The 14,810-nt window shown below is 39.9% G+C and overlaps 1 protein-coding gene across 1 annotated transcript in view; it reads right to left on the reverse strand.

The window, feature by feature from the left end:
* xrn2 (5'-3' exoribonuclease 2) overlaps positions 1-14,810 on the reverse strand; it is a 46,484-nt gene that overhangs the window by 6,272 nt on the left and 25,402 nt on the right. Inside the window, exons 23-28 of the mRNA XM_067571820.1 lie at positions 14,382-14,479; positions 10,999-11,078; positions 10,797-10,853; positions 9,651-9,719; positions 8,318-8,446; positions 4,653-4,771 (exon numbers count right to left, since the gene is read on the reverse strand). Coding sequence (XP_067427921.1) covers positions 4,653-4,771; positions 8,318-8,446; positions 9,651-9,719; positions 10,797-10,853; positions 10,999-11,078; positions 14,382-14,479 — 552 coding nt within the window. The remainder of the gene's footprint in view (positions 1-4,652; positions 4,772-8,317; positions 8,447-9,650; positions 9,720-10,796; positions 10,854-10,998; positions 11,079-14,381; positions 14,480-14,810) is intronic.

The following is a 14,810-nucleotide window of genomic DNA, read 5'->3' on the forward strand; positions in this document are numbered from 1 at the left end:
CTGCATATTAGCATTGTCACTGTGAGCATGTTAGCATGCCGACGTTACCGTTTAGCTCATAGAGCTGCTAGCATGGCTGCTGAATCTTAAAGCTTTTCTCAATACAAAGTAAAGCAAGTTCAACTCAACTCCAGAGGACGAGAGGACGCGGTACGATCATTTTCAATTAGAACAGCAGCGTTTTTACCGACAACATCAGCTCAACTCTGGTGATCACACTTCAACACAACAACCTGACTGTACTGTGACAAAATAATGTCCACTCAAAGCTCCACTAACAGAGTTTTTCCTCAAAAAACAAACAAACAAAACGAAATAGACAGTGAGATGCAGTGAATTGAGATTTTCAGTCTGTAATGTAGCTATAATAAAAAACAAATCTGTATCCTAATAAAATAAAACAATTTCATATATTTACATTCAGACAAACTTAATGTGGTAGTTACAAATATCATATTTCATCTTTAAGATCAAAATTTATCTTCCAAAAAGTTTTATATCATATCAAAATGCTACGGAGACATCAGAGCTAGCAGTAAATTACCAAAGGGACTGCAGAGATCAGACTGTTCTACCTGGTATGACGACACGTTGACCGGCCAATCATCTCAGGAGCCGGGCTGCTAGCGGCCAGCGGCTCCTCACGTCTCCGAAAAACATTGGAACACATTTCGAAATGGACTGTACTTGGCTAGATGTGGACTTTGAATTGGAACAGTATTTTTGGGCTGCGACTGATGACGTTTCACAAGAACGCAGATCGAGAAGCACCTTTGGTCTTGTTTTTCTCTTATTGTCCAGCTCCGGTTGACATTCAGTGTTTGAATTTGAACTTTTAAGTCCCCAAAAGCTAACACAATGGATACATTTGTACTAATATTCTGTAAATTTGTATTTAAATTTATAAACTCTCAAAACACCCAGTTTCTACAATTTGCCTCCTCGGACATAAAAGCCTTTACACTGAGACCATCATTAGACACAAAGAGAAAAACCTGTAAATTTACATTAAATGTTATTATTGAGCAATTAAATGGAAAAAAACCCAATAAGGAAATAAGATCTTTGGACTGAAAGGAGCCTTGATCATGTTGGACCAGCCGATAACTGATATTCATCAAATATCCAAGTCCGAGTCCAAGAAACTATAATGGGAGACTTAACATCTTGGAACTCATCATTAAAACAGAAGAAAAAACTAAAATAATCAGTTTAAGAAACAGAAAAGTCAAGTAGGAAATATTCCACCAGTTCTCTGCTGACGGCTGCAGAAAGTAGTAAAGCTCACAATTACCAGCCAGCAGGCGGACTGCTGTCGGCGCATTATCATTTTGTTTTTGTCATTCAGTTTTCATGTTTGATTATCTCCTCCACCAACAAACTTTAAGTGGACCACCCAGTTGGGCTCCAATTATAAACTCCACAACACTGGTCTTCTTTTCCTCATCGCCAGCGATGACTCAAAGGAGAGAATTACAAGTGGACACCTGTCAATCTCCTTAATTAACAATGATCTGAAAGTGTATAGACCTCCAGTCTGCAGCAGACAAAAGCCAACAAAGGATTACGCTTTAAATCCTTAAAACACGCTGCGTCCACTGTATTAATGCAGGGATTACAACCGCGCTAAACAACTAAACGTCTCTCTCCACCTCTTTTCAATTAGTTCAGCGACTATTTGACTCAGCTCCCCGTCCAGCCGGCTCAGGTCTGATAACAGAAGCAGGACTGTAACTTTTCTCTCTGCTGGACAAAGCAGACCAACAGACTCCCAAAGACTTCACCAGCTTCTTCTTCTCGACTGGTTTACGAGCCAAGAAACAACTTTAGAAAAGATTAAAACCTTTGGATGAATGGTGGCTGAGGGAGACATAGTTAAAAAATCAATATCAATACTAATGTGTTTCAGTCCAAAACCCAGATATTCAGTTTACCATCATGTTTGACAAAGAAAATCATTAAATCGTCACATTTGAGAAGCTGAAACCAGCAAAGTTTGGACATTTTTGCTTAAAAAAATGACAAAATAGTTGCTGATTCTCTTCATTCTGCAGATCAACTTATTGGTAGCTCTACTTTTTTCTGACACTTACATTGAGGAATCTTTTTCTACCAAACCCTTTTTAAAGATTAACAAAATAAGCAAAACATCTCAAATCTATCAGTGTGTATAAATTAATCAACTCTGATGAGAAACTCCAACAAGACGCAGAGTTCAGAACAAAACTTAAGTCTTCAGAAGCATCAAATCATAGTAAAGATAATGTTTCAAAGGACATTCAAAGGCCACATGTATTTGGTGACTCCTTGTTATTGAAGTTGGTCCACCAGCCAGTGTGAGCAGCTATTGTGTGCATTTGTTATTCTGAAGTGGCTGGGGAGTTTTGGAGGCTTATCAGCCACTGTGGCCGCTGGATGAAACCGTTACTTTGCTGCCCTGGTTAAAATTTGGTGTCAGTGTGTGTCAAGACAATAATGGCCACCAGCAGAGACTCCCCCGGCTGGTTATTAAACACCAGCTGGTCCGGCTGCAGTGCACAAAGCCCTGCAGTATGTTTCAGAGGCAGTGTGTTGACACATCACCGCAGGAGGTAGCGGCGCTGTTAAAAGGGGGAAGTTAACTTTGGTTTCAACCCTCTTCAGAGCGCATCATACACCCAATCAAACGGGATCCTCCCGGATGCTTTTATCACAGGGGGCCACTGTGTCCAGCGGAGCCACTCGACAGTCTCATTACCGGCCCTGGTCTCCCACAACGCTAATCAGCAACCCCCCCCCAACCTCACCCCCCTCCCAAAAAACCCCCCACAAAAGCCTAGTGGAGCAAAGCCTGTGGTGATTACTGGCCAAGCAGAGGATTGTCCCTGAGAAAGTGTTATCTGGACAAAAGCAAGCTTCTGGCCTCCTGCTGCAGAATAAGGCCTACTTGTCTGGATAATCACATTCCTAGGGACGCCAATATTATGGTTCGTCCATGTTTGCAACATCAATGTTAAACGGACTCCTGCTGGATTCAGAAAATCTCCTGAGTCATTTATTGTATTAAAACAGCTGAATCATTTCGTCGGTTCATAGATAAATCTTATTTTAGATCAAATTTTAGCATCCAACTGTCATCACGCAATGAAAAAGTCAAAGGTTCACAACTTTAAAAAGAGAAAAATCAGCAAAAATCAAATTGAATATAAACGCTACCTTCAATAATGACACATTTCTGTTCCAGGTACTTCAGTTGATCCTCCGTCACCAGAAACAAGCTCAACATTTACAATAATTCCCATTTATTAAAATAACTATTTCCCCCACAAATGATGGAAAAAATACAGAGAGAGAGATAAAAAGGCTGTCCTGGACCACTAATTGGAAAGTTTAACATTAAGAAGGAGCAGCAGAGGCCAGGGGAGGTGCTACCGCAATCCGGAGGAGCCAAAAACCCCTATTTGCATCAAGTGCCACCGGAATAGCCGCGACTCCCCCGCACGCTATCAGTGGGCAGATGAGATTATTCATCTACTTGCAAATTGGCACATCAAAGTCAAACTGGAGAAGAGCTGGCAGAGGACCGCGGGGCCGAGGCCGGGGCCGAGCACAGACCGTGATTAGGAGCTGGGAAAGAGATTCTGCCTCCATATGTGACCATTTGTGCCGCTCAACCATCCCTCGTGTGACGAACAAAAGGAGCTTTTTAATCATATAACACAATTATTTGTGTCTTAAAAAGGGGCGGTTTGGCAGCTGGTTATAAAAAGTGTCCAATTTCCTCTGAGTGAATTAATAACAACACATATCCATTTGTCTTTTTTTCATCATCTTTTGTCTTCACGTTTCCGCTGTTTATAAGGAAAAAGATCATCTAAACCAGCTGCTGATGAAGCTGTGATGGTCATAAACTAGTAGAGTAGTTTATGGGTTTATTCATTTATTTTACTGCTAATATAGGTTATAAAACTAGTTCAGAGGAAGGTTCAGAGCTGCACTTAAACTGCAAATGATCTTTGTTTCAGACAAGAGAAATGAACATGAAGATGTCCCAAAACAATACACTTCATGGATCGTCAAGAGATCAGGGTGAGAAGTAGCACTATATATGTATATATATTACTTAAATTATACTACATTAGGGCTGCAACTAATGATTATTTTAATTATCAATAAATGTGCAGAGTTAATAGGACTGGATTGATGAGCAGCACAGAGCATCATCTTGCCCTAATCAATATAAAACTAAAGCTGTGAATCCAACAGTTCATCCAATGAGTCTGAAAGTTTATTCTTCGCCTTTGTTACTCAAAGGTTGCTTTTTCGGAAGCTTTCACCTGAAACTAACATTTTTTTTAGCCAAAATCATCCAATTTCACCTTCAAAGTCTGTCGAGCTGAGATGATGTTTTTTGTTTTGCTACTATACACAGTACCAGTCAAAAGTCTGGACACAACTTCCCATTCACTTCAATGTGTGAAGTGTGTCCAAATTGTTTTACTGGTATTGTACATACACACAAAACCCAACAAGATGTACATCATCATCTCTACATAATATATTAATTAATGTTTATGTCTAATAAAATTGGTCCCATGTTAATCTGCGGTACTATCTATAGTAGTTCAGTGGACACCTGTCCAGATGTGTGTGTATATGTGTGTGTTCCTTACGTTGGAAGGGCTGGTGGCCGCCGCTGTGTGAAGGACGGTAGTTTCCTTGGTTGTAGTTGCCTGGCGGCGGGGTGTTGCTGTACTGACCTCCGCCACGTTGGTTCCTGTTCAGATTGTGACTGAAGAAAGACAAAAAAAAAGCTGTGCTGTAAAATCTAACACACAACAACACATCCTTTCAACAAGCTTCTTACATTTTGAGAAGATGTTCATCATCTTTATACACAAACATGTTTATCTCTACAGAAATTCCAGGTGGTCTCTTTTTGCCCTCAAATCCTCTTCTTGTCATAGTAGTAAGGCCTTGAAGGGTCAATTCAAACAGCAGGTGTTCAGAACGAATTGCAAGAGGCTGCATTCATGGTTGTGTTGCTTCAGGTACCGACCATGAAACACCACCCAAGAAGTCCAGTTTGAGTAACAGATCAGTGAATTTAAAGACTTATCAGGAGCCAACCCACAGCGCAGAAGTTAATAATGTTATGAGACAAGACTGTAACTCTGGAAAGTTACCGCAGCAGTAATCTTTTTATCTTTTGTCTCAACTATGACCAGGTAAACAGTCGAAATATGGCGCTCACGTTACAATGAAGTCTACCAATAATGTGTGCATGTTTGCTTGACGTTACAAATGTCCGGTTGGGTTAACAGAAGAAGATACAGTCAAGATACAGAAGATAAAGCTTATAGTTAGGGCTGGCCAGGCTTGCCTTGGATCAGCCCGTAGTTATGCTGCTATAGGCCTAGACTTGCTTCCCATAATGTAACCATTAATGCATGTTACTAACTTGACTACTTCCCCGGAGTTTTTGTGAACCTGAGTGATGACAGCGTGGTCCAGCCTTGCACCTTCTCTATTATTACTAGTCATCTCTATTATTTTTTATTATTTTTGTTGTTATTGTTAGTATTGTTGTTATTATGCTTCCCTGTCCCACCCTCCCCCTTTTCTGTCTCAACCCAACCGGTCAAGGCAGATGTCCGCCCACCTAGAGCCCAGTTCTGCTTGAGGTTTCTTCCCATTAAAAGGGGAGTTTGTCCTTGCCGCTGTCGCCAAGTGCTGCTCATGGGAGAATTGTTGGGTCCCTGTAAATTAAATAGTACAGTCTAGACCTGCTCTATATGAAAAGTGCCCTGAGAGAACTTTTGTTATGATTTGGTGCTATATGAATAAAATTGAATTGAATTGAAATACAGAGAGAAACTGCAGGGAGAGAGAGGTGGATGACGTGCAACAAAGGTCCCTGGCTGGCATCAAACCAAGGATGAGTCTGTTGTATTATGCGTCTTGACCTGGTTCATCTTTTTTGTTGGACAACTCTGCACTTTATTTGTCAGGGTCCTTTTCAATGGACTGCATAACCTGACTTGTACATGTAAATATGTTCAGTCTTCTGGTACCAGATACACTTATGAACTACCTGATGTTCTAACATTTATGTGTAATACGTCCCCATGTAACAAAACACCACTCAAGATAAGATCAGGCAGGACGTTCCTGCTGATCACCCCACTCCAGTTTTCCTCCAGACCCCTCCTCAGGACCCTTCCCAGAGACTCAGAGAAGGCCTCAACTTTTGTTCTGCACACAGGCAAAAACAATAGTCAGGAAACTCAGACACAGCAGCACTCAGGCATTTGGCTCCAGAGATGTTGCTGTGTGTGGAGTTGCTACCGTTCCACCTCCTGCACCAACTCCAGCTCCTTCCCAAGAGATAGCTTTTTATAGACAAGGGTCAGCAAGCCAAGACCCTTACCTGTGCACTGGACCCCCATAATTAAACCTGTCGGTGGTGAGCTCATATGACGAGAAATATTTTTATTTCTTTATCAGGTCAGTTTATTATAGAAACTAAACTCAGTTATGGTTTATTGACCTTCAAGGATCGATTTAAGTAAAATAGTGCTGAGTGTAGGTCACCCGTATTCTCAAGACAACTACTGTAGTTACACATGTAAAAAATACACTTTGGGTCATTGTTACATGCTGATAGTGCAAGCCACATATCCACATCTCTCTCTTCCTGTTTCCTGTCAGCCTCTTCGCCAATAACTGTCCAATAAAACGCAAAAAGTACCCAAAAAATTCATCTTAAAAAAAAAACCCAAAAACAAATCTGTTCCATCAGATGTTTGTGAGACGGACGACTGAAGAAAACAGCTTAAACGCTTCTGTTGTTTTTGTACCCTTCTTGTTGTTTATACTCTCATTACTATTGTTTTTATCATTTACTTTAATGTAGTTTTTTTCTCATTACTGCATTGTCGGGAAGCTGAAACCTAAGATTTTTACTCTCTTATACTTGTCTAATGAGATGTAAAGAATAAAGAAACTTGAAGTTCTGTACAGACAAACTAAGTGTCCAAGTAAACAATGACAATGAGCTGACATAATCAATACCAGAACCCTGAAACTAACGCAGCTAAATGGAATTCAGCCATTATTACATTAATCAGTTACACCTGTACTTTTATTACTGTGACTTATCAAAAAGGTCTTGACATTAAAGACATTCTTTAGGACCTGGAGACACCCTGGATTGATCAGTTCTTACAAGTAATGTAAACTAATGCTGTTTGGTGATTAAACGACACAAAAATGTCTCAAAATCTAAAGTTATTGATGTTTGCATGAATTATATACATAAGAGGGTTAGATGATAAAATATGAACCAGTTAGGTTTTTTTTTGTTTCTGTAGCTGTGATCACATAGAAGTCTCCATAGGTGGTGGATATCATCGGGTATTAAGTTCATTATTGCTTCATCCCCAAACTACACTTAATACAGAGCAGTCATTTGGTTAAAAATGAAAAGCAACAACAAAGAAAAAAAAGATCCTTTTTCTTCTCCAGGTTTTCCTGCTCACCATCCTCTGAGCACCTGCCTGTTTGGCCCCATCAAGGCACATAACTGCCTGAATTACTGAATTAACGACTTAGTTTAGCTGGAAAAGAAGAAAAAAAAAAAAGGAATACATTGTGTTTCTTCAAATCCGTGCATAATTAATTCCCAAACACGCTACAGTCGGACCGAGCCAGATGTTCAATTATTCACATTTCCTTAATGATAATATCAATGTGTGGAGGAGAGCGCTTAGATCATAATCAAGGACGGCTGGTTAATGGGGACCGTTAGCGGGGGGGGGGGATACAAACATTTAAACACATTTTCCATTTTAAAATACTGTACTCCTCTACGAAATCTGAACACTGAGTCACCGCAGAATCAACGGCCATTGTTTCACACGGCTCACCATAAAATTATATCATCACACCCCACGAGATGCATCAGAGGCAGGTGTGTGTTTGTAGAGTTTTATATGTTTATGGCTGTTTATTAAGCTGTGCAAAATGGATAAATATAAACATTTATTGATCTGTTTTTTCAGAGTGCGACGTAATTTCATAAGGGTGACATTTGTAATGCGAATGACAAATAAAAGTCTTAAAATTTTGCTTTTTGTGGATGTTTTTTCGTTGTTCAAAACACTTTTTCCAGACATATAAATTATACTCATGACAGCCTTGCATGAAAATTAAAAAATTTGGGCCAATACGGTAAATTCTTTGCTTTCTGTCCAAACAGGAATAATACCAGAGCCTGTGGTTGGACAGATACATAGATATGTTTTTACAGTCAACAGTATCACGTAGAGAAACTTACCCCAGAGCCCTGAAGCCGGACTGGTCCAGGTGAGCCTGCTGTCTGTTTGGGTTGAAGCCTAGCTGAGGTCTCCATGGTTCCCTGTTCCCCCTCTCCCAGTCCCCAGGTTTCAGGACTTTATTGGGCATCCTGGAAGAAGAAACAGACAGACAAAAGTTGAAACATTTAACATTTGCTGCTTCACCCATGCAAAGAGCTGACGTGTCTTTCTGTTTTATATAATTAAAAATAAGGAATCTTTGAGTAAAAAAAGTAATCTGAAGGCATCAGACTGATCCTATTCACTTAATAATTCCTTTCTACATGATTAAACATAAAAAAGTGACTGTTAGGTACAAAAACTGGTGAGAAATCTGTCCAAAAGAAGCAGTGAAGGAAAACTTTAATATGTGTAAAACAGAATCAAGTGAGCAGTTTAAAGAGAATTTGTGTCTTTTGTGTAAAACATTAAAAAAAATGTTAGCAGTAATATCGTACTGCAAGAAGTTAACAGAGTTTTAAAATCTACAAAAGTCAATTTGAAGTTATCTCTCCTGAACTAGGAGCCGCCACTGTGTTTTATCTTATTTTAAGATCCATGAAAGTTGTGAAAAGTTAACAAATGAATATCAAAATGTGAAAAAATACCCAAATGAAAGGTATGGTATGGTATGGTGGTTGATGTGACTGTATAAAAAAACATTTCTGATGATATTCTTGTCAGCAAATCCCATGAAAACACAACAATGAACTGATCTACTAACAAGTATTGTGTGTGTATAAAGTCTGATATATCTTATTCCTCTGTGCCGTAGACCTCACCTAAAAACACCTGAATGAGTCACACCTCTGCACTGGGTGACATGTTCCTTCATCACCATGAACACACAGTAGTTTATTTTGACTCAGTCCCTCACACATCGTCCTGCTGCTGGAACACCAAATGTGGATTCATTCGCCACTGAAAATAGTTCCTGACAAACGCACTATTTCTCTATTTTCTATTCTCTTGTTTGCGTAACATTTGCTAAAAGCTACAGCTGTTTTAGGAAGTTACTGTGACTTGTTTTTAAAAACTTGTATCTTCAGTAGGGATCAATGACCTTGAGGCACCGACAGAGTAGCAAAAATCAAAAAAAAATTTTGAGAGACGGATTAAAACATTGTTGGTTTTGGTCTTTTTATGGGATTAACTGACAATGAGAACATTGTGAAAAGCACCAGCTTTGTCCCGTAATAATAAGGAGTGAAAAAATGAAAAGCTTCCAACACCTGAAAAGAAAATGTCTTAAATGTTTAGCAAAGAATTTTTGTGATAAATAAAGCTTAGAAAAGAAAAAAAAAAAATCCTCACTTGGCTCCAGCGAGGAGGACCGCCTTGAACACAAAATCTTGTGCATACTGAGGATCCTTGAACTGCACTCTGAAAAGTACAAGAAAATCATTTTCAATTGGGGACAAAGAGAAATCCATTAGCTCACATTTTTAAAATAGTAAAATCTCCCCTTCAACACTCCGCCAGTGTGTGAGAGTTTGCGACGGTTGATACGAGGATTATTCTGTGATCAAGCATATATATATCATTTTCTTCTCAGACTGCTTCGTCTATGTCACTTTCATTTTCTAAAAAGGTTCACCCTCAAAGAAAGGTTGATAACTGATGACGGGTGGGTTTACAGATACACACAGTGAACACCGGGACCAGTCTAAAAATAACCTGCTATCAAACCGCTTATTTGTGGATGGAATATTTTGTTGTTTACCATCGTTTTTAAGTCCTGCACTCTGATTTTGAGCTGCATGTGGAGGCAGCTGAGATTTACTGGGATTCCAATTAGCAACTTTCCTTATGCAGAGGGAAGTAATTAAACTATGAACACCTGTCTCTACAATGAACCAGCACATTAAAGTAGAAGTTTATCGACATCAGTTTAGATTTTTCAAGCAAAACTACTAGATATTCTCTGGTTTCAGCATCTTAAATGTAAGAATTTGCGTCTATATTGTTGCAAATCTTTGGATTTTGGACTGTTGGCCAATAAAACAAGACATTTGAAGGTGTACTTTGGTCTCTGGGAACTTGTGATGAGCATTTCTGTAGATTAAACAATCAAAACTTATGAACAGATATATAGATATTGGGTTATCCTAAGCTGCAGCATTAATTAAAAGTTTGAAAAAAAAGGATTTGTTGCCTGGGTTTCAAACCTCTTCTATCTAACATCAATTATGTCTTGTTTTATGTTGATCATCTGAACATTTCACTCTAGTCATCCTTTATTCCAGTCAGAGGAAGTTTATGCAATCAAATCAAAGCTCAAGAACAAACCACTTTCAATTTTATGTCTAACTAAAGAGGATTCAGCCTGTTCAGCTGCTACAGCATGACCTATCTGTTGTGATTTTGTTAATAGTGTTTACGAGATAAGATCTCAAAACGTTCAACTCTCATGCTTTTCCTTCTGGTTTTTTGACAGTTACGATGATAGATGGTCCTTACCCGATCGCACTGTTCTGTGAAATGTCACGCAGCATCGGAATAGGCGACTTCACCGCCCTGAAGGATAAACATCAAAAACAAAAAGAATGAATAAATGAGCCGGTCGGAGTCGTCACACCGGACCAGCTCGCATTCAGGGGGTTAGTGTTAAAAAACATGGGACAAAATATACAAAAGTGAGAATAAAGCAGGCGTTCCTTACTTATCTGGTAGAATAGGGTCGTCATCAAGATTTAATGTACCTTGGATTCCGTGGCAGAGCTCTGCAGGGATCTCAGTGCCCTGAAGGAGACAAAGGGGCAGTTTATATCAAGAAATAAATCATGAATTGATTCAAACGTGTCAATTCAGCAGCAAAGGTGTCATTTAATGGAACCTATTATGCTTTTCCTATTTTCTTTGATATATATAATGTTACAATGTCGGATGTTCTTATTAAACGTGGCCCAAGTGTCAAATAATGAGGTCAACGTATGTAGAAGTAATCCCTGTGACCAAAAAGCACCGGTTTCAGACTGCTCTGCACACTTGGTTTCCAATGATTTTTACTACTTTCAGCCCGAGCCGATGTCGGTTTGTGACGGATTTATTGATCTGTCCCACGTACAATGCAAGTTCACTGCTCTGCTCCGCTAGCATTACGGCGTTTTCCATTGATTGGAGATAGTCATGCCGAGTCATGACTCGAGTCGAGCTGGAACGCTGTGAGTGTTTTTCCATTACACAGCACGGCGAAGTAAAACCAGTAGTTTACCTGTTGAGTGTACTGGTCGTCTGCAGCTCTTCATCAAACATCATCATCACTGTGGCTGTTGCTACTTGTACTATTCCTTCCTGCATCATTCTAACTGATCTGCAGAACAAAGAGCTGCGAATAGCTCCATATGTTGTTGTGTCGACAGTTTTTAGCGCCGCTAACAAAGCTCTGCTAATTCCATGAGGAACACGTTTTGTTCCCTGTAAATTCTTCACAATAAAAGTCTCCCATTATTTAGTCGTTTAAAGCTTTTAATATGAAGCAGTAAAGCAGGAAAAGTTGGGTTTGCATCGGCGGTAGCTTAACACAACTCTGATGCAGCTGCCCCTCGGCAGGCTTCCTGAGGCTGGCCAATCAGAACAGAGTGAGCTCATTGGGAGAGTGGCCTTAAAGAGACAGGAGCCAAGACTGCCTGTTAGAGACAGAGGCTGAACTGAGGGGTTTCATAAAGGGCCAGTAGTCATCATCACTGTGTAAAACAGAGTTTAAATGGAAAGTGGCAGAGAGCTTTGCAGCAAAAAGGTGGTTCAGGAATGCGAGAGCTAATGACACAGCGGCAAGGTAAGGAGTCTAGATTAAACAACAAATCACATAAAATACAGTTGTGATCAGTTATAAAAAGATCTTTGGAAAATAAAGAATTAATATTCAAACCAAGAGTAAAAACAAGGTCAAGAAGTATGCCCTCAGTTGTGTGTAGGGCCTGATACATGTTGAGTGAGATTAAAAGACACTGTGATATTAATAAAACTAGAGGCAAAACCGTCAGAAACATCATCAGCATGAATGTTAAAAATGATAAAACTGGATAGCTTAAGGACAGAGGACAAAAAGTCAGCGAATTCAATTAAAAATGATGAGTTCGGGCCAGGCGGAGGGTAGATTAAAATACAGTAAAAAGAATTAGAACGTCCGACTTTAATCATTTGAAGTTCGAAAGAAGAGAATGACCCAATGCTCACAAAGCGACATACAAAGTGGATCCTGGACACGGCAGTAAGTCCTCTACCGCGACCAGAAATCCTGGGCAAGCTGATAAAAGTGTAATCCTTCGGGCAGAGCTCGATGAGAGGGCCGAGTTTCATATCCCTCTGCCAGGTTTCAGTCAGGAACAGAAAGTATAATTTCTTAGACAAGACAAGATCATTTAGCACCAACGATTTGTTTGCTATGGAGCGAACATTCAGTAACGCCATTCTCAGAGGTGTAGAGACCCGGCTGTCAACAGAAGAATCCCGGGGTGCACCCTGAGGCAAGGTGTGCAGATGACGGAGACTCTCTCCATCGTGTAGGTAGATTCCACTAACCGGGGGTGGGGGAGGGCAATCAAGTCACTGAGAGGGTCGGGGAAGACAGGTCAGAAAAAGGGGAGTCTGACATTCCCAACCGCGAATAAAGGGAAGTCATTCCACAGAGTAACAGGATACACCGAGCCGAAGCTCAGCAGAGGTGATCAGCGTTGTTTTCCAACAACACCTCGCCTCCAGAGCTGTCTTCGCTTCATCTGGACTCCCGCCCTTCTTCTTCTCCTCTTCCCGTATTTGTGAGAACTTTAGTGCTGCGAACCACTACGCGAATCGCCGGCCATTGACACAAAGGCGGGGCGACAAGGATTGGGAGAAACTAATCCATGGGAGTGGAAGCACCACGATCCACCATAGATGGTCTGATAAATAAGAAAGTCTGGCAATCACAAACCTGAGCAGCAAGTCCATCTTTGACCCCAGATGCAGAAGGTCTCCAAGACCATGTGATAGATAGCACCAAAACAGCTGATGGACCTTGAGGTGAGATTATTTTGCCAACAATAATGTGTTTGTTCTGTCCATCACTTTGGGATATAATGAACAATTCTGACCTTTAATCTTGTTACCAGTAGTACGAATATTTTTGAGAGTAATGAACACTGTGAATTATATTAATGCTTAAATTAATTAAATGAATAATCCAAGTCTGTATGAAGACGACACAAGAGGTGCAACTAATGATGATTTTTAATGATTGATCTTTCAATTATTATTTTTAAGTAATCTATTAATTGTTTTGGTCTATGAAAGATCAAGAAACTGAAAAATGCCCATCACAACTTCCTACAGCCCAAAGCTTACTTACTTAGTCTGACCAACAATCCAAAACTCAACGATATTCAATAATACTATACTGTAAGATGAGGAAAAGCAGCAAATTCTCAAATTTGAGAACCTGAAACCATCAAATGTTTGGCATTTTTTAGAATTATGTAAAGCGATTAATCGATGACCAAAATAGCAGATTAATTTTCTGTCAATTGACTAATAGTTGCAGCTCTAAATACAGTTTCATCACTCCGTGGCATCTAGTTTGAGCTGATCCTGATCAGACCTTATTCAGGCTCACAGTTGCAGCTCTATTTCTGAGACAGGTTCATGATGAAGTACAGCCTAAACAACATGAGACAAAACTACTTTTGCCCTGGTTTACAAAAGCTTAAATCAACAGGACTGAATTCAACTCAGGCGACACCTGCACAGCTGCACAAACACATCTGCAGCAGAATGACGCAGCAAAGAAAGAGAGATCTTTACTGGATATTAAAAGTTTTATCAGTAGAGGCACAGAAGAAGACTATCATTACAGAGAAGTGTTAAGTTGACAAAGCAGCTGACTGTGTGTGTGTGTGTGTGTGTGTGTGTGTGTGTTAGCTGCTTATGTTGTTAATGCTTCCCTTTGTCCACATCTCCCATTATGGCTTTTGATTTAAGTTAAACAGACATATCTGTGTAATATATCAGCTTATTGGGAATTTTTGGACTTCAGTTAATGTAAAGTTTGGGTTTTGTTTTTTTTACCTCACGAGATTCTGCACGGTATAGTTCATGGATGAAGTCGGACAGCGGGTGAGACTTCCCGAGAAACATGACGTCGCTTCCAAGACTGTTTCTTTTCACTGCAACAGAGAACAGAGAGTAGCTGTGGTCAGAGAGGAAACCAGTGGTTACTGGGAGAAACTGGTGCACTCGTTTTACTGGACTGTATGGTAGAGGAGAATAAAGAAGGAAAGATGATGATGATGATGAATGAGAGGAAGAAGAAGGGAAAGAAGAGTCATAAGAAAGAAGGGAAGAAAGAGGAGGGGAAGATGAGGAGCCTACAGTAAAGTATGTTATTAAGATGATGATTATACTGTATGATTAAAAACAGTTTGAGGCAGTTTTCAGTGAATTGAATTGTTTTCTGAACTGTGGTCACAGCAGCTGGTACAATCAAAGTATATCTGA

The sequence above is a fragment of the Thunnus thynnus genome, chromosome 18 (assembly GCF_963924715.1).
Source record: "Thunnus thynnus chromosome 18, fThuThy2.1, whole genome shotgun sequence".
Classification (NCBI taxonomy): Eukaryota; Metazoa; Chordata; class Actinopteri; order Scombriformes; family Scombridae; genus Thunnus; species Thunnus thynnus.